Consider the following 18,559-nt stretch of genomic DNA (forward strand, 5'->3'; position numbering starts at 1 on the left):
TTGAGTTTTTTTAGCTTTTATTTTGACAATTAAAAAGTTATTTGTTGACATAAAGATATTTCTATTTTACGTAAACTACTTATCAAAGTGGAATGGAGGTCTGTGCGCTGTCCTTTTCTTCCATATGACGATATATACAAGCAAACTTTTTTTTTTTGATTTTGATTTTGATTTTGACTTTCTAATTCCTTTTCTTTTTTTTAATTCTTATCTCATCTCTGCTCATACCCCTGGTCTCTTCCACCATGCAGCCCCCAGGAATATACAACGTACGCTCACGCAGCTTACGCTTACGCTGACAACACATAGCATCATCGACTCCCTCCCGCTGGTACACCATCTCAGTCAAGCATGCTTCCAGCTTCGTCTAATTCCAGACTCAACGAGCTATTTGATGCCATCAAGCAAGAGTGTGAGACGGTCGGGACGGATGGCAATGTTTGGAAGCAGCAGAGAGATGAATACGAAGCCAAGGGTGCGTCATGCCGCGCATATCATCCTATTAGCATCCGCATCCAATGCAAGCCGAAAAGGGTGTTGGAATAGAGAGGCTGATGTGTATGGATAGTGCAATCTCAGATCAATGAACTTGGAATGATTCGACAGTCGTTGTACGAACTTGAAGCCAATCACGCGAAAATCCGGCAAGAGTACGTGTGGGCGGCCCTGTACTGCCATCCACCTATAGAATGAATCATCAACTGACAGGTAATGTCACAGATATGAAGGAGAAATATCTCGTCTTCGGCGCGAGCTGGAAGCACGCGGAGGTCCAGCTGCTTCGTCTTCTTCTATGGCAGCTGGGCCTGCGCCTGTCCTCAATAACCAACCATCGCCGTCTACCGAATTGCCCAGGCCAGGAGAAGAACGAGCATATGGTGCCAGTGCTGGAGGCGGATTACCTGGCGGTCTTTTGAATGGGGGCGACTTGGGAAGGTGTACGTGTGATTGTCTCAGAAAGACCATGCATTAATGTCTTGTAGCCCGCTCACCCTACCCACCTCCTATTCCTCGCCCATCCTCTACTACTTCGCGGCGAGCCCCTCCTTCGTCCACACCGGGTCCTAACTCTGCTCTCGCCTCCGGCACTCTGAATTCACTGCATCCTAACTCTCCTCCTGTGCATCTCACCGATTTGGATCCAGAAAATGTATCAAGAGAGCTGAAAAAAGAAGGGGCAGATTGGCAGGCCATGTGGAGTAGTCAGATGAGGAAGCAGTTAGATGTTACTTTGGTGCACAGTTTGGAACATGAAACGTCAGTGTAACACTCTTTCAAGGAATCCGTCTGACCCAAGGTAGCGTGGTATGTTGTGTCAAGTTTTCGAATGACGGCAAATATCTTGCTACTGGCTGTAATCGCACAGCACAAATCTACGAAGTCAAATCGGGTGGACGGGTCACTACATTGCAAGACGATACAACAAACAGGACTGGGGATCTATACATCAGAAGTATTTGTTTTAGTCCCGACGGGAGGTATCTGGCTACGGGTGCAGAGGATAGGCAGATTCGCGCAAGTCTTGTCTCTTTTTGCAAACCTTGAGCTGACGACAATTTGCAGATTTGGGACATTAAGCAAAAACGCATTTGGCATCTTTTGCAAGGGCATATGCAAGAAATTTATTCTTTGGATTTTTCTAGAGACGGTCGATTCCTCGTGTCTGGATCTGGCGACAAGTCTGCGCGAATTTGGGATATCGAGAAGGGAATTTGCGTGTTTAACCTGCAAATTGAGGATTTCATACATAATGAACATGGGCCTATTGATGCGGGAATTACCTCCGTTGCTCGTAAGATTATTCATATCAAGAACTACATGAAAACTAACCCTTACTTTCAGTGTCACCTGATGGAAAGCTTGTTGCTGCTGGCTCATTGGATACAATGGTTCGCGTATGGAATGTTCAGACTGGCCAACAAGTGGAGCGTCTGAAGGGCCACAAAGACTCTGTTTACAGGCATGTCTCTCCACTTATTGAATCATCCACATTGACAAATGTACAGTGTTGCGTTTTCACCTGATGGAAAATGCCTTGTTTCAGGCTCCTTAGACAGGACTCTTCGTATTTGGGATTTGAACGCTACAAAGAGAGAAGTCGAAGGTCTACCGCCTGGAAAAGAAGCTCAAAAGAACCTGGGCGTTTGTCAGAGCACTCTCAACGGCCACAAGGTTTGTCAGCAACGTACGCCAAAGAGACACTGTTGATGTGGATTATCAGGACTATGTGCTCTCTGTTGCCATCTCTCCCGATGGTCAATGGGTGGTCTCTGGCTCCAAGGATCGATCCATACAGTTTTGGCACATTTCTACAGGCCAGGCCCAACTCATGCTCCAAGGCCACAAAAACTCTGTCATTTCCATCGACCTCGCAAGAAGTGGTGGGTACTTGGCCAGTGGCAGTGGTGACTGCATGGCGAGGATATGGAAATACGATGTAATAGCTTGAGGGCGGGATTGTATGATTACACAAAAGTCTCTTTACCTAGCTTGCTGTCCTGGACTAGAACGTCTTGTGCGATGGATTTTTTTTTGGCTTTTTTTGTGTGGCGCATGAATTAGTGTATCTCCAAGCGATGAGACAAATGGTTCAAGAGTGATACAGGATAGCTTACGGCAATTCCTTGCTCTGTTTGCCACGAATACATTATGCAAACGATGACTAAAGCTCTCTGCTCTCCATTTGACCCATCCATGCTACTACCATCGTCTATAAAATAATCATCAAACCTGGCCAAGCCACATTACATAAACCCGCAGCCAAGCCGCGCGAGGAACCAAATAAATAATCAGTCATTTAACCACCCACACAATTTTCCTTCAACTTCATCATCTACCGGCCATATATTTTTGACAGTCCCTTGTTGGTGTATCAGGAAAAAGGAAAAAGGAAAAAAAAGAAAACAGGTCACCCTGTGTTCTACGTTGACTGATCAAAAGCAAGCTCGGCAAGCAAGGAAATAAAGATGAATGATGGACTGATGAAGGCTCTTTTACTCGCTATAGAAGAGTGATGGAAGATTGGAGAAAAGTGGGTTCAATCTACTCTATAACAGCAAAAAACATCAATTAAATAGGTCAGGCTGACAAAGGAGAAAGACAGAGTGAACGATGTCACTCCCTCCGATACCCACCAACCCACACCCTTTCGCTCACACATACTTTCCGCCCATTCCTCCCTTTCGTCCAAAAATTGGTCTTGTAAAACCTCGCCTGTCAGAGATTCTCTTGCCTCATCGGCCTCTGCTTACGAGCACCTCGTTGCCTCTGCTGAGATCGCCTCCTGCGACGGCTATTACCGGCAATGGAGATGGACTTGGCAAAGCAAACGGTAAGCTGAACAAACTCAAGCGGATGGGATCCGACATGCTCGTCAAAGTTGGTGTGAAGAAGGATGAGAGCTGGGGCATGGTCGGCGAAGCGCAACATATACCTGGACCGAGACCCAAGATTGTGTTGGACCAACAGACAAAACAGGATGGTGGGATACCACAACGGCCTCTATCAACAAGCTTTCAACCCGAGATGAATGGACTGGGTTCTCAACTGACCTTTGGGTCTCCACCCCCAACGTCTTCTCATGGTAACCTAGGTAGCGATACAGAGGCGGGTGGTTCAGACTCGAGCTCTGGCTCAAAGCTGCAAGTCCATGTGCTAGAGAGGCTTAAAGAAAACACAAATGAGAGTGCGTTTACGTCTGCTTTCTCGGCGGGCCTCGCTGCGCCACAGGTCTTGTACGCCCGACCGTTACCAGATGACCATCCGTTCAAAGGTGGATGGCCACCCAGTCAGGATGCCAGATCACCTGGGGCAGTCGGGGTGTGGGATCAGGAAGAAGTACCATTGTCTAGCCCAAGAGAAGTTCTTACACCGAGCTCGCCAAGGTCTCCCGTGACACCAAAAACGCCTGGGACAAGGGATTCCTCTCAACTTCTTCCGTGGACGTCCAAGAGTGACTCTGTTCAATATTTTGACCGACCTGCAGACTATTCGATAGACGACGTTCCCCATCTCCGATCCATGTTGTCTTCTCTCCTGCACCTCCGCACGCTACTCTATGCTCATGCAATTTCATGCCATAAATTACTCGAGGGATATGAAGAGCTTTTACCAGGGTTCGTGTACAGAGATTACGGACGACAGATGGATCAATGGTGGCATCGGTGGAGAAAAGTACTAAACACTTTGGGCATAGCCTGCGCGACGGCTCTTTTGTCATTCCCTTCGCCTCCTCCGCCCCCAGAGTCGCTTTCTCCATCATCTCCCATTATGATGTTTCCACCTTCCGAACCACTCCCTCCACCATTCACACAAGATTCCCTCGAAGAGCATGTCTGGGTTCTCGAAGAATCAGGCGTCGTACCTTCTTTTACATTTCAGCGCATGTTTGGTCGAGATGTCAGAGTGAGAAAGTTGGAGAACGAGGAAGTATGGGAAGCGAGTCGAAACGGATGGAGAGAATGGCAGAATGATGAATGGGGAAATCTACAGAGGGAACATTGGAGACTGCATCATAATGTCGAAGGATTTGGTCATGGTGGAAGAAAAGCGAAAAAGTGTGTCGCCTAAATGTCGCAAAAACATGTATCACTATAGGGAGCATGTAAGTAGTAATGATAAAATGGTCGAGATTAAGCTAACAGTTCTAGTGTACTATCGTTCTACAATGCATTTTTATATAATTTCGTAATTTACAAGTAGCCTTATTTCGCAATAATCTAGAAAAGGTCGACTTGTGGTTGACCCCAGCCTCTAACACCCCTCACCCGACTATTGAGTCCGAATAAATCACCTTCATAAGCTACCCAGCCTCTGTCCCACTGTTTGACCGGACCAAGGCCGTCTCTTAAACCGAGGAGTTCTTCCAGATTGTCCGAAACTAGTGCAAGGGCGGAAGATTTGGTAAAGACGTGTGGAGAAGACGAATAAACCCATGCAGCATCATATCGAGTATTGCGTGCTTGCCATTCTTCCACAATACCAAGGCCTACAGTCTGTCCTTTATATGAGCTTGTCTTTGGATGCAACGAGAGATTAAGGACTCACAACACCGTGAGAAGTGAGGTATGAGGGCAAAGTATGATTAGATAGAGGAGGGCCAGGTAAAATTCGACGTTGATTCCATGTCTCGGGATATGACCTTGCAGGAGCCACAATTACACCAATGTTTTGTTCTGCAAGCTCTTGTGCGACCTACAAGTTCATTACTCTCAGCTCTCATCAATTTGCCTGTAAAGATGGAGGGAAAATCACCAGCCAAGCTTCGTGTGCACCAATAAAAGTCAGCTTGACCTTTTGCCCCACACTCCTCTTCAATCTGATCAAAGCACTCATTGTATCCGCTGAGCTAACCTCAATTACCAACCTAAGTTCACCATTGGTTACCTTTTTAAAAGCTTCTACAACGTCGCTCTGTCCTTTAACTTGACCTTTAAGGAGACGGCGAAGGATTGCAATCTTTGAAGAAATCGAGTTAGGCCCGGCTTCGATAGAGAGGTGAAGTGCCGCAGAGGGGTTTTGAATGGCCCCGTGGGCGAGGGAATGAGGGGCCGAAGGGGAAAAGGAGAATGAGAGACCTGCAACAAGTGAGGAGGAGACGGGATAAGTAACGATTGTAGTAACACCCGAACGGTAAGCAAGGCTACAAGGCTTTCAGCAATTATGGGACATCTGAATGGAATAAGGCATACAGCTCGTCTTTCCCTCCAAATTGAGCACCGTCAACAGCATGCACGAGCAAGCCATCAGTAACGTCCCCTGCGTCTTGGAGCGAGTCGTATGCTTTCTGCAAGCAATAAATTCTACTATTCCACAGCTGAGAGGTGAACTTACTCCATCCCAGGTTGTCTTCTCACCCCTAATTTCCATTAACCCTAGATAACTCCCTACACTAATCAATCCAGGCGCAATACTGCCCCCTTTTAGGTCGACAATCACGAAGTCAAAACCATTTTCCACGACACACTTGCCAAAGCAAGAAATCTCGCCATCTCTTATCACAACATCCCCTCCTCCATTCTGTTCAAATGCCGACAGGTCGTACTGTCCGCTTTGTACGTATAATGCCGCCACGTTCTGGAAAAGGATGTTCTTGACTGTTTTCTTCGGACCGAGATCTGGATCTCCACGGGTAATGATTGCTTCTGCGATTTCTTTATCCCATTTTCCTTCTGGGAAGACCTCTTGTGCCTCCGCTGGTTTGTCTACTACATAAGGCTTGATTACTTGAGGAATGCCATCGATGTATGTCTGCTTAGGAGTAGCACCGAGTGCTAGTGGGAACGAATCCCACACAACCACGTCAGCATCATATCCTTCACGAACATAACCCAATCTATGATCAAGTCCCAGTGCTTTTGAAGGGTGCGTCGTTACAGCACCGAGAGCATGTGAAAAGTTGAGACCATAATAATGTCCTTGGGATGCTTCGTATACCAGATAACGCGAGTCCAGGACAGGATGATCAGACTTGAAAATGACATTGAGCCCGTTGTCGGCGATGATTTTAGGCGCAAATTCGCTCCCTCGATATGATTCACGCTTGTAACGGGCGTTGGTGGCGAAGAGAGCCACAGCAGGAGACACCGGACCCCAAGCTTGCTTCAAAAGATCGGGAACAAGGTAGACTTCATGGGCATGATGGAATGCGGCAATGGGAAACTCGTATTCGTTCGAGATACGCACAAGCGTGTTGAGATCGGTAGTCTCATAACAATGAATGTTGACCTTGACGTTGCCGCGAATCACATCGGCCAATGCCTCCCATTCCAAGCTAGTAGGAAATGGCTCTTTCTGGGTTTTTGGAGAAGCGCACCATCTGTCTTGAGCATCTTTGAGTTTCTTGCCCTCCTGATAGGCTTTCCTAAAATCGTATGCTGCGTCCATTCGCTTGGCACCGTAGAATCGTGCCGGATTCTCACCGCAAGCGTGCTTGATATGTCTCCAAGAGTAAGTACGTTTCCAGGTACCATTACCAGTCTTATCAATTATAAAGGGCGGTTCGACTTGCATGCTTTGTGGAGTGTTTTCTTGTGTCCATCGAGGCTTGAAGACTGCAGCCTGTCCTCCGATAGAACCTACTCCATGTCAATCACGTATCAGATAACATACCTAGTCGCTCACCGGCAGAACCGGGAAGTACGAGCATTGTAGTAATACCACCTGAAATCGACAGATTGAATGCCAAGTCATGCGTGTTGAAACCATCAAAAGACCTGAGCCATGGTTGAGTATTGCCTCGATAAGAGTTGGTATCAGAGGAACCCTTGAGGTCTGGGGCAGAATCGAGGCCCATGTGAGAGTGGATGTCCACAATACCTATTTTGACGTTGGCTCAGCCTCAAAACTAGAGAGAACGACGCACCAGGGGTCACCCAAGCACCATTCAGCTCAATTTCCTCATACTCTCTGTCTTGAACAAACATCGACATTTCACTCTCCATCCCAATCTTCCTGATCAATCCATCCTCCAGAAACACCCCCACTTCCTTGAGAATCTCATGTCCATCATCTTCGCCTGTCCAGACTGTTCCGTTCTTGAGCCAGACAGATTTGGTACCCGCTACAAACCTGTCGCTTCTTTTTCGAGACTGGGCATTGAAACGCATGAAATGAGGTGGTGGCCGAGAAATGACTTCGCATTGTTTCATACCTTGTAGTACATAATCAGGTAAAGGCGTGGGTTGAGGAAATGGAAAAGCTGATCCTGGAAAGCCTCCAAACAGATACCAAGTAGTTAACAAGAGCATGATCAGAAATAGACCAACATGGGACCGTCTCGATGCTTTACGTCGTTGCTTATCTTGGGTATTATCGTCTTGCTGAGCCGACTCAACGAAAGCAGCTTTCTCGAGATCAGCATGGGGGCCAAGATGAGACGCAGTACTGCGGGCATGTATACCCATAGTGATGATAGGTGAAAAGAAAGAGGAATGAGAAAATTGTCACAGTTATCGCATCATTTGTAGGATAAATTGACCGGGATTATATTTGCCGAAGACTTTGGGAACTTCCATCGGAAGCAGCACTTGGTTAACAGCTTTTGTAAACATCAACGTCTAAATTCAAGTACATTTGTTCTTTTCTTTTTTGTTGCATAAGAATGGTTAAGGCAGTTTTGTGGACTAGATGCTGTTGAGATATACAACTATTTAAACTATGGCTTTGAATGAGCAGATAGTGTTTCTGATGGATGAATTGCGAAGATCTTGGACCATGATCTATCGTGGCAATAGGAAAAAGGATACATCGGTATCGACATACACGCACATCATATTCGTTTTCATTCTCTTGTAAATGGCCTTGTCACATTTTCGCTGCTTCATCTACTTTACAAGTGTAAAAGACTGATGAGGGTAAGCTCTGACAAGACGGGTATGTAAATCAGGCTCAGCAATTTGTGAGTCACCAACTGATCAAGTCAGCAAAAACGGAGGAGGATATGAGAGCAGCTTACGTTGATTGCCCAATGTTAGCCATCCGGGACGAGTATTGTGTTTTCGCCCAAACAATTCTAAAACAAGTTTTCAACCTCTTATATTGCGTTTTTGCAATTGATAAACCTACCAAGTTTTCTCCCACTGGGAGCTAATCTCTCAATAACGCCATAAACCTCTTCAGGTTTTCTGCTCGTCTCTCTCACTTCAGCAACGACTACATCTGTATCCACGCATTTCCTCAGCCCTTGCAACGAGGGCTCTGTATCCCAAGGGATCGGACCATCGCGAGGATGGTGCTGTGGTAACTTGAGTCCGACAAGCAAATGCTCGCAAGTATGGCTTTGCTGTAATTAGCCTTGTATTTTGACAAATAAGCATCTTATTCACTTTAGCCAATGACCTGTTCTTCCTGTTCTGATCAGCCTTTGTAGCTGATTTGTCTTGACCCAAACAAGCTCATCCACTCTTCTGTATCCCCAATGGGCAAAAACGACTCGTCCAAGTTCCATGGCCCTTCCTGTCACCCAAAGACATAAAACCCCCCAGTCAGGCTGTAATGATCGGATTGGAAGGTTGCGCATCTCGTCGTCAGTTATGGTGCCGTATGGGAGGGTCATGTGAATATCCTGTTCGGTATTATAAGTTGATTCCATGTAAACAAAAACTATATCAATCAACGACCTACCCAGGCTGGGTCGGCAACGATAACCCGAAACCTGAACTTTCTATCAGCTCAACCTCTAAAAGCAAGTAGAGAGAGCCCACTGTCCCAGAATTGAATAGTCAAATCTCCTCAAATCACAGTTGATCCACTGCGCAATTTTCTTTTCATTTTCCTGTACCTCAAAGTCTTTAAGTAGCTTTTCCTGGACAACTTTTGGCAAAGGATGTGAATTTAGATTGGACAAATGTTGAGTGTAAGGAGAAACGGTGGGGACGACTTGGAAATGTTGATAACGACATTCTTTTGTACTCCCTCTTGGGCCTGAGCCCTCACCTAGAGAAGGGTTCTTGGTGAACAATGGGTCACCATAACACAAGTTGAGGTATCTTGCCAGTATGAGTTCTAGACTTGATTGAGCTGATTCAATAACTCACGAGCAGAAACCAAGGGTGGAGTCCGTCCATGGTCTCTGAATTGGCGCATAATGCGCCTGTTCTCTGCAAGTTAGGAAGTGGGCACATAAGATAAAGTCTTTTTTACCTTGTCACAACTTATTTGGTTGTGTACTTTACAGTCAGTCATAGTAGTATATTCGCATATAGGATTGAATTTTGGACTCTCATGAGATGCAGAGACCTGCCTGAATCATCAGCCGTCTCATACAGACAGCGAACTACTCATGATATACAGCTATTCGACATAGTTTACTTTTTGCTGTTTCTCTATTCAAAAGAGCATCTAGTTGTGTTGAAGTATCCTTCTCTGGTCTGCCCAAGTCAGTCTGTTCGGTCATGTATACGACCTACTGCATGTCTGTTGTTACTTTGAATGTATGTAAACAAAATGTTTCAAGATTTGAAGTCATAATATTATTATATCTACGATGATTGTTCACTAGTCTCTGACGTGGCATTTTTTACATTGCCTGTTACATTTCAATCTTACATTTACCTCATGATTTTTGTTTTATTATTATCATTGTTTCTGTTTTTTTGTTTTTTTTTGTTTCTAATTGCGAATGATTTGGAGACTCTAAAGCATTGAATGGGCCACGCAAGTTATCACAGACCTTCATAAGGAAAAGAAAATACTGGCTAACAACACAACTATGGCTCAAACTATACATAACTAGCCGATATTTGAGAACGGTTCATCGTACCTACGAAGTGAACTGCCAATCCGTTCAGACGAGAAATCAAGGCATTCAAATATCATAGCTGTTTTCAATGTTTACATTTCTCAACAAAATGTCGCCAAGTTATTTGTCTTCAACCGTCCCTCAGTTACATCCCTATCCACAGGTGCCACTTTGAATCACAAGCCTAACGAATTTCCCTTCAAGGCTTCCAGTATATTGCGGACCACGCAACGCTCGCATATCCCTCTCCTGATGGCAACTCCGAATATGACGACTATACAATGATCAATCATGACCACTGTGTGTCGCTATATACACTACCAGTGTTTTTGACGTCAACGAGCGCTGGCCTGACAAACTCATAATACAAAAGTTTATTAGCAACTGTCGGATCTGATCGCTCCAAGAGGTGGCTATAAAAAGAAGTGCTATCAATATACAAGAGATAAAAGAGGTAGCAACAGCAGAGAAGAGAACAGTATTGGAGATTGTGCACACAATTTGAACAGCTTGTAATATCACTACCTATCAAGGACAAACAAGCTATCCTAAAACTTGACAGAACAAAGGAATTCTTCCAAGGCCGACTGCTGCTTAATTTCCAACTAAATCAAAATTGCAATGGCATTAAAAGTCGGTTTCAGCTTTGTAGGCTTTTTAACCATTTCATAACTCTGTTCATTCTCGTCTGAGATATTCACGAGACAGCTCTACTCGAATTCTCATGCCTAAAAGATTCAACAAAACTTTTATAAGAGCATGTTGCACCCAGCAGTAACTGCATAGATTTTCATATACGCTGTTGTCTACCTTTCATTGGTATCTTACGTAATTATAGGGGGCTGTTTGATGACGCGGATACAATTTAGTGATAAATGTATTTGTGGGATATATTCAGCATTTTTTCTTGTCGCTTTTCCATTTACATTTGACTTTCTTTGTTATCTCTATAGAGGAAAGGCAAAATATTTCCCAATCTCTGACACTGGCAATCTTTCCTACATAACGCATCCATTACGTCGCCAAGATGGGTCTCCTGAGCCAAGGAATAGACACTTTGTCGCTTGGAAAAGGCAGGTCCTCCCGAAGAACCTCAATCGCTTCTACAGCAACAAACAGCACAGGTGCGGCAAGGACCAATAGTGGGACAGATGGGGAAACCCAGATTGACGATGGAGACCCCAACGACACAAGCACCCTAGACCAGGAAGAAGGTAACATCTTGATGAGCCTCATATCGCAATGTGAGTCTGAGTGATTGGTGTCGACTGCTGCTGATGCCATGGCTTAGTGAGACCCGGCATGGACCTCTCAAAGATTGCACTTCCCACCTTTGTCCTTGAACCTAGAAGTCTTTTGGAGCGCATTACGGATTTTTTCTCCCACCCCGAACTTATATTTGGGCAAGTCATCATTACATATTCGCCGGTATGAGCTGATCATAGAAGTAGCGTCGATGAAGAACCAGATGCAAAAGAAAGATTTCTCAGAGTAATGACCTTTTACCTGAGTGGATGGCATATAAAGCCCAAGGGTGTCAAGAAGCCATACAACCCGGTCCTTGGCGAATTTTTTCGTTGCACTTATGTCTACCCAGACGGCACAGAAGGATTTTACATTGCTGAGCAAGTATCTCATCATCCTGTATGTAGAGTCCTTTTGCTGTTGATCAAATATGCTTATTCCAAATCTAGCCAGTTTCTGCCTTTTTCTACATTTCTCCCCAAAATGGTCTTGTGGTTACTGGAGAACTTAAGCCCAAATCCAAATTCCTTGGCAACAGCGCCGCGACGATAATGGAGGGAGAGGACCGGATACGGCTTTTAAATTGCCCAGAGGATGGAGAATACGTCATCACCATGCCCAACACCTATGCAAGGGGCATCTTGTTTGGGAAGATGTTACTTGAGCTGTGTGACTTGTCAACTATTGTATGTTCCAAATCAGATTATCGAGCAGATGTAGATTTCAAGGCAAAAGGATGGATCTCAGGCGGATATAATGTCATCTCTGGTAAAGTTCAAGGGCCGGCCAAAACAGAAGTGGGAGACCTCTCTGGACATTGGTCATCTGCCATTGAGTATACAGAAAAGAAATCCAAAGAGAAAAGAGTTTTATTCGACCCGATTCAAGCCCATAGTGCGCCAAAGCGATGTTTACCAGAGTCTGAACAGGAAGAGTACGAGTCTAGAAGGTACACTCTATTTTGATTGTATGGAAGGGGATCAGAACTGACTCATTTAGACTATGGTCTAAACTCACTGACGCCATTCGAGCTGCTGATATGCATGCCGCCACTGCTGCTAAATCGACAGTTGAAGACCACCAACGCGAGCTTGCCAAAAAACGGGAAGCGTCAGGAGAAGCAGCTTGGGATCAGAGGTTCTTCAAACAAGTCCCAGGAGATAAATGGATGCCTAAGCTAAATATTGACAGGTATTTCTATTACCTTCTCAACCTAGGACGGCGCTTATCAATACGATAGCTTACCAAAAGACCCAGAGGAGATGACGGTGGTAGTAAGAAAATGGATATTCGGAGACAAGAACCCTCTCGATTATACCGATATTAGAAAGTCTTCTCCCGTGAAAACTTTTCATATAACATCCTCAGGCCTAGGGGCCGAAACCGGGGCAATGAGAGGGATAGAGACCAACGCCGTCGCCTCCTCGGGTGCGAGCACATCCAGTATGGCCAGTACCGCTTCACCTCGTAAACCTTCTTTTTAGTTATGAGTATAGGGATAGCACACTGAAACGGCCATTAGCCGCATCTGTTACTGCACCAGGTCCCCCTGTAGGGTCCCTGTCAGACCATCCCGTTTCCTCCAACTAAGCCTGGAATCTCCTTTTTTCAACCTATCTACAAGCTATGCTCTTAACATCCACAAACGCGAATGAGTTTCTACACGTTGAAGCACGTTCAAGGTATTTTGCTATCTTTTTTTAGGGAAGTAGAATGAGCAGATTCGTGAGATTTATTCGAGAAATTTGAAGGTTATGAGATGTAGAGCAGTTTTGACCAGTCATCAATCTACGTTATATGTTTGCCCGCTTGCTTTTGCTCCTTGCTTCCTTATTATCGAATATGCTTGCGAATATTTTCTTTGCAAGGACACAGAATGTCTTTGGTGTGATCCATGCAATCCGGTCAAAAACGTAGCTGCCCAAGTTTTGTACATGACAGTACAATAACTATAGTTTTGATTGGGCCAACCAATTTGATTCCGTTTCATAATGGATAATCCGTGAATTTGGTCAATAACCTTTTCAAATCATTCACTTTATGTTTTCATCTTTGAATTCATTTTACTTGGAGAAAAATCAAACAAACAGGCGATAATGGTTTCGTTAGCAAGAACTATAAGACATATCAGAGCAGTGGGGTTAAAAGAATACTTCAGGATGATGACGTGCGTATACAATTACTGATATTCACCTTCAGTGATCCTAGAGTCATAATAACCCCGTTTGACCTTATAGATATATTGGAGATGTCAAGCAAGGAAGACACGTTGGTACCGACCAGTTTGGAAACAGATATTTTGAACAGTTAGATCCTGCTGAGGAAATCCCTGGTGAGTTTTAATTAAGAGGATATTTGTCGGTGGATTGTGTCTGGGAGATCAAAAGGGGATATAGTTGAGGTTGTGAGACGCAGAAACAGATAAGGATTTGGTCAGGAATCGAAAAACGGCATATCTCCATCTCTATTCTTTTAATTCACCCAGCCTTTGCCGTTATCCATCGTTTTCTGAGTTAACGTCCTAATCTTTCAGGTCGACACAGATGGGTAGATTACTCTCAAGATGATTTCAATGCCTCTCAGGTTCCTCCCGAGTGGCACTCTTGGATTCATCATATCCGTAAGGAACCGCCACAAGAAGATATCATCATGAAGCAGTCAACACCTCCTTGGAAAGCTGTAAGTTGAAAAACGTTATAGTAGAGATGGTCTGGGTTAACTGAAGAATCATAGCCGTTTGTTGAGAACTTGACTGGTACACGAGGCGCTTACAAGACTTATTCTACTACTGCACCAAAGCTTTACGCTTGGCAACCTGTTGTCAAACCCCGAGGCAACCAGGTTCAAGCTTGAATTGAAGCTTTATGCAACTAATAGGATGTTTTCTTTACTCGAACAAGTTGGCTGATCCGACTACAACTCCTTCCAAGTCTTCTTGGATATATAACGCGTAGGGATCTAAAAAGTTATTGACTAATAGCAAATTCACTAAAGCCCAGGACAAGTTGACAATACATCAATCTACAGTCTATGACAATTTATGCCCTACTTCAGAGGTCAAAAGCATTTATCACATCATACGCTCCCATCCTCTTCAACCCTCAATCCATCATTATTTTCTAAGCCTTTACTTCCTTCCAAATCTGCACATCTCCTCATTCTCTCCTCCAAGTCATCCCTTTCTGCAGCCTGCATCTTCTTCATTGCTTTTTCTCCCAGTTCGGCAAAGGTAGAACCGCACATGCACCACTTTTTGGGATTTGGTGGAGAAGAGAGAATATGGTTCATGTCGGAGGGAGACAAAGAAGGTTGAGAGGTTTCATAGGTAGGGAGATTGAGAGCGTCCGAGACACAATAGCACTACCCTCAATAAGTTGGTCATGTTCGTTGTGACGGGAAAGTTCGAATGAAACGTACTGAAGGGACACAGACTGGCATTTTCACACTCATCAATCTTAGCTCGCCAGGGCCTTCCAACTTTTCTCCACTAACAAACTGATTATGCAGAGAGTAGTAAACTTGCAAAATCAACTCGTGAGAAACCCGGATAGGCGTTATAGTTCTAACGTACTCATGAGTTAGATGTCATTTGTCAACAGAAGCTAAGGACAGACAGAATTCACCCATCGTTAGTTGTAGGTCGAATTTTCTCATGATTGGGAATTCTAGCAACAGCCTTGACTTTCCAACCTTCCAGGCCGTCTTTTCCCCCTTGGCCGCCTGTTGCAGAGCCTCTCCAAAGCGATTCCACATCTGGCCCCGGATGTTTACCCCCAGCCTTGTATACTCGACCGACTTGGTACAAGACGTGGTGCTTGGGTGCTTCAGGCTGATGATATGGCCCATTTGGGGTACGTGGAGAAAGAAGTGTGTAGCTTTGCGAAAGTACAAGGCGCACGATGAAAATTGTAGCGAGAGGAGAAGGGCTGGGAATGGTCACCGACAGTAATATGACAGAGGATATGCAAAACTATAATCTATTAATTGTTTTTTACTTCCTCAAAAGAATAATTTCCTTACGACATCACCGCTCGCAGTAAATTTCCAACTTCCTATCCCTTCAACAAACCCTTCTTTGCGGATGTCCAATAGCCCAACACCTCCGGTAGACGGTGGGATGGCGTGTACCAACAATTCTCGCGATGAACACAAATCACCCTTCATCCAACCAGTCTTTTCTGTCTTCTCTGTTTTTGTCTCGCCCCCTGCTGATAGCGAATTGGCACTATGAGGAGTTTCATCAGGACTAAGGGACAACGGGGATATTTGTGGCGAGGGAAAGTGATCTGAAGACTGCCTGCGAGTGTAAAGCCCTCGTACAGAAGGCGAGCCTTCGCCTATGGTTATAGCACAACCCCCGTCCTCTTCTCCATTAAGATCCACATCCTGCAGTCTGAGAAGGTCATCCCGGCTGGCATTTCTTGACCGTCCATTTACACTTGCACTTCTCGACCTCCTGCCTCCTTGCCCAGTAACGAAGTGATCGGAACGGGCAATAACCCTTTCAAAATCGCCAACAAATGGGATCTCTGGGTCCAGTCCAGACGGAGGATTAGAGATGGCTTTAAACATGGAAGATAAAGAAGTGGTGTGGGCTATCCCTTTGACACGAGCTGTGAGAATGTATCCTATCCGTCCAAAAGAATGTCGATCTGACGTTGCCAATGTTGCTGGCAAAAGAATAGAGAAGCCGAAACTGCACATCTTGGTTTCATTTCCAATGCTGCCTTCCTCGCAATAATTGAATATACGTACGATTGACTTCCCTTTTCCAGCCAGATACCCTCTTCATAACCACCCAAGATCTCCACTCCTCTCTCAAAAACCCCGTCCTCTTCCCATAGCCTGTCCAGACCCATATGCAGCCTGCAGACGCTCTGTACGCCTACTGAGATAGCTTGGACTCTGCGGCGCTCCTTCATAATCACTTCCAAGGCGCCAGAAAGCACAGTATCCTCGGTGGGGGGCTCGAGTTCTTGTGAGCCTGGGTCCAGAGGATGCAATTCCAACGGGCGCGGTGGACGAACAAGCGCTATTCCCCTGTCAAAAATCAGCTCATCACGAAACTGGCAATTGGCTTTGAAAGAAACTTTACCAAGCCGGCACATGTATTTTCAAAGTTCCCTTTCCACTGATTGGTTGCGGACTTGAGCTCCTCAAATAGATAGGAGGGGGCACCCTAGGACGTTCGTCTGAAACCAACGGGTTGAGGGATGGTGAACGGTCCAGTGATGAACAAATATAGGATGGAGGAGGACGGGGTGAGGAGCCACGCCCAAGGATTGAGGATGAAGACGAGGATATTTGAGTAGGCGGAGAAGTAGGCGTGAGGCTCATCTTGCTGAGCCTCAATCCAGAATGAGATCATGTAATATCACAAGGTTCCAAATTCAGAGAATGAGTGTGTTTCCATTCTCATAAAAGACATAAAACTGCTCCACAAAGTAGATTAATCGAGTCGAATCTTGTGTATAATTCGGTTTGTTTTTGATTTCTTGATGACTAAGCTGAAAAGCATTAGTATTGCAGATTAATCTCGAGTTGATTGTCAGTTTACACACAGTATCCTGTCGAGTCAGTATTGATTATACCAGCTTTTGACCTTGAGCCGAATTATCCCAATCTTACCTGAGAATAAAGGTTGAACAACTTACAAATCAACGTCAATTCGTGACGGAAAGATTACTCAGACTCACTCCAGATAACCCTTATCTGTTCCTGGATATTCTTTTTATCTATTTTATCAAGCGCCGTCACTTACCGCCATCATACAGAAATAGTAAAGTCAGAATTCAGGTCTTGTTCCATAATCCGCTTGCTGATATTCTCCGGCCAGATTCAGAGCGCGGGCTGAGATTCAAGCAACACTGGATTTTGCCGAGATAGTAGCATATTTGACCCAAAAATCCCGTTCACAAAAGCCCATGCATAATTTCACAATCGAACCTTGACTCTGAAATCAAGCAGACAGAAAGAGAGAAAGAGAGCTCCCCTCGGTCTCCGGACACCCAATCAAGGGCTCGAACAAGACCTGGGTATAAGCGTGCGAAGCTCCTGTTGTGCTACCAAATCCCAACTTCTACTGCCGATCACAAGAGCAAAAACGACTATGAGAATAATACAAAAAGACTCCGCTTAAAAGATTCGCTGAGGCTTGCCCATAGTGGACTTGATGGTGAGGGACTGAATGTTTTGCCACTATCGAACGTGAGTACTAAACTGAATATGATCACATGATACTTACTTGCTTCTTGAGGAGCGAGATCAAAAAGTTGATAGAAAGCATGACGTTTTGCATAACCTGGTCCTCAGACATGTTGACGTGGCCGATGGCGACACCGAGACAGAGGACCTTCTTGAGCTGGAATTTGATGGTAGATCGAACATCGGTGATCTTCTTTTGGAGATCCTCAGAGTGAGAGACAGGGGTAGGGAACTTGCCCGCTTTAGATAGACCGGGACCGAGCAAACGAGGAATTTGCTTGATGAGCGCTTCAGAGGCAAGGAAAGCGTCGTACTTTTGAGCTAGCTTCTTGACGAGCTTCTTGTTCTTGTTGAGCTTCTTCAAGTCCTCAACAGTCATAAAGGGGAGCTCCTCGTCGAGCTGCTTGGCACTATTTTGCGTTTAGCAATGCATTGTGAAATAACACAGGCTTAGCTTACCGGTCAACGTCCATCGCATCGGCAAGAATACAAAGAGACATTCTAGGCCTGGGAACGTGAGGAAGCTTAACGGTACCAGACTGATTCAAACATTAGCTCGAAAGGGATAAAAATAATGATTTAAACCCACGAAACGCTTGTCTCTCTGGGGGTCGTAGTTCTTAAGACCAATCTGGAGCTCAATGGTCTCGATGAAGTTCCTCTTCTTACCACCTGCTTCCTTGTGCTTCTCAAGAGAAGACTGGTCGAGGATGGTCCTAATAGACCCTCGCACGCTTGATGCCTGGAGCTTGGACATTTTTTCTTATTTTTCAGACAGGCTGGAGTGGATCTTGCTGGATGAAAAAATATATAGAAAGAATCAAAACTTCGTAAAAGAGCACAAGTTTCGGGTTGTAGTCGGAATTTATG

The 18,559-nt window shown here is 45.0% G+C and overlaps 8 protein-coding genes across 8 annotated transcripts; 4 read left to right on the forward strand and 4 right to left on the reverse strand.

The window, feature by feature from the left end:
- Positions 1 to 351: 351 nt before the first annotated feature.
- On the forward strand, positions 352 to 2,449 carry L203_105463 (uncharacterized protein; the record flags this gene model as incomplete). The annotated part of the gene is made up of 9 exons (XM_066214830.1): positions 352 to 475; positions 569 to 650; positions 721 to 938; positions 984 to 1,257; positions 1,302 to 1,515; positions 1,564 to 1,792; positions 1,843 to 1,960; positions 2,007 to 2,172; positions 2,222 to 2,449. 9 exons carry the CDS (start codon positions 352 to 354, stop codon positions 2,447 to 2,449), a joined length of 1,653 nt encoding a protein of 550 aa, XP_066070927.1.
- A 662-nt stretch (positions 2,450 to 3,111) lies between these two features.
- L203_105464 (uncharacterized protein) lies at positions 3,112 to 4,569 on the forward strand (the record flags this gene model as incomplete). Its single annotated transcript, XM_066214831.1, has 1 exon — positions 3,112 to 4,569. The coding sequence occupies one exon, from the start codon at positions 3,112 to 3,114 to the stop codon at positions 4,567 to 4,569; it is 1,458 nt and encodes a 485-aa protein (XP_066070928.1).
- Positions 4,570 to 4,718: 149 nt separating this feature from the next.
- On the reverse strand, positions 4,719 to 7,904 carry L203_105465 (uncharacterized protein; the record flags this gene model as incomplete). Its single annotated transcript, XM_066214832.1, has 7 exons — positions 4,719 to 4,994; positions 5,047 to 5,193; positions 5,254 to 5,641; positions 5,691 to 5,785; positions 5,833 to 7,076; positions 7,123 to 7,317; positions 7,364 to 7,904. 7 exons carry the CDS (start codon positions 7,902 to 7,904, stop codon positions 4,719 to 4,721), a joined length of 2,886 nt encoding a protein of 961 aa, XP_066070929.1.
- Positions 7,905 to 8,324: 420 nt separating this feature from the next.
- Positions 8,325 to 9,895, reverse strand: L203_105466 (uncharacterized protein; the record flags this gene model as incomplete). Its single annotated transcript, XM_066214833.1, has 9 exons — positions 8,325 to 8,410; positions 8,456 to 8,512; positions 8,566 to 8,777; positions 8,826 to 9,064; positions 9,124 to 9,154; positions 9,204 to 9,488; positions 9,537 to 9,592; positions 9,643 to 9,738; positions 9,791 to 9,895. The coding sequence occupies 9 exons, from the start codon at positions 9,893 to 9,895 to the stop codon at positions 8,325 to 8,327; spliced, it is 1,167 nt and encodes a 388-aa protein (XP_066070930.1).
- A 1,372-nt stretch (positions 9,896 to 11,267) lies between these two features.
- Positions 11,268 to 13,075, forward strand: L203_105467 (uncharacterized protein; the record flags this gene model as incomplete). Its single annotated transcript, XM_066214834.1, has 7 exons — positions 11,268 to 11,484; positions 11,532 to 11,643; positions 11,692 to 11,884; positions 11,935 to 12,434; positions 12,485 to 12,676; positions 12,726 to 12,952; positions 13,008 to 13,075. 7 exons carry the CDS (start codon positions 11,268 to 11,270, stop codon positions 13,073 to 13,075), a joined length of 1,509 nt encoding a protein of 502 aa, XP_066070931.1.
- Positions 13,076 to 13,581: 506 nt separating this feature from the next.
- Positions 13,582 to 14,338, forward strand: L203_105468 (uncharacterized protein; the record flags this gene model as incomplete). Its single annotated transcript, XM_066214835.1, has 4 exons — positions 13,582 to 13,652; positions 13,723 to 13,817; positions 14,019 to 14,164; positions 14,219 to 14,338. 4 exons carry the CDS (start codon positions 13,582 to 13,584, stop codon positions 14,336 to 14,338), a joined length of 432 nt encoding a protein of 143 aa, XP_066070932.1.
- Positions 14,339 to 14,560: 222 nt separating this feature from the next.
- Positions 14,561 to 16,822, reverse strand: L203_105469 (uncharacterized protein; the record flags this gene model as incomplete). The annotated part of the gene is made up of 6 exons (XM_066214836.1): positions 14,561 to 14,845; positions 14,903 to 15,047; positions 15,109 to 15,455; positions 15,506 to 16,181; positions 16,241 to 16,525; positions 16,581 to 16,822. The coding sequence occupies 6 exons, from the start codon at positions 16,820 to 16,822 to the stop codon at positions 14,561 to 14,563; spliced, it is 1,980 nt and encodes a 659-aa protein (XP_066070933.1).
- A 798-nt stretch (positions 16,823 to 17,620) lies between these two features.
- Positions 17,621 to 18,446, reverse strand: L203_105470 (60S ribosomal protein L1-A; the record flags this gene model as incomplete). The annotated part of the gene is made up of 4 exons (XM_066214837.1): positions 17,621 to 17,683; positions 17,730 to 18,099; positions 18,149 to 18,228; positions 18,279 to 18,446. 4 exons carry the CDS (start codon positions 18,444 to 18,446, stop codon positions 17,621 to 17,623), a joined length of 681 nt encoding a protein of 226 aa, XP_066070934.1.
- Positions 18,447 to 18,559: the final 113 nt, after the last annotated feature.

Source organism: Cryptococcus depauperatus, chromosome 7, assembly GCF_001720195.1.
Source record: "Cryptococcus depauperatus CBS 7841 chromosome 7, complete sequence".
NCBI classification, from domain to species: Eukaryota; Fungi; Basidiomycota; class Tremellomycetes; order Tremellales; family Cryptococcaceae; genus Cryptococcus; species Cryptococcus depauperatus.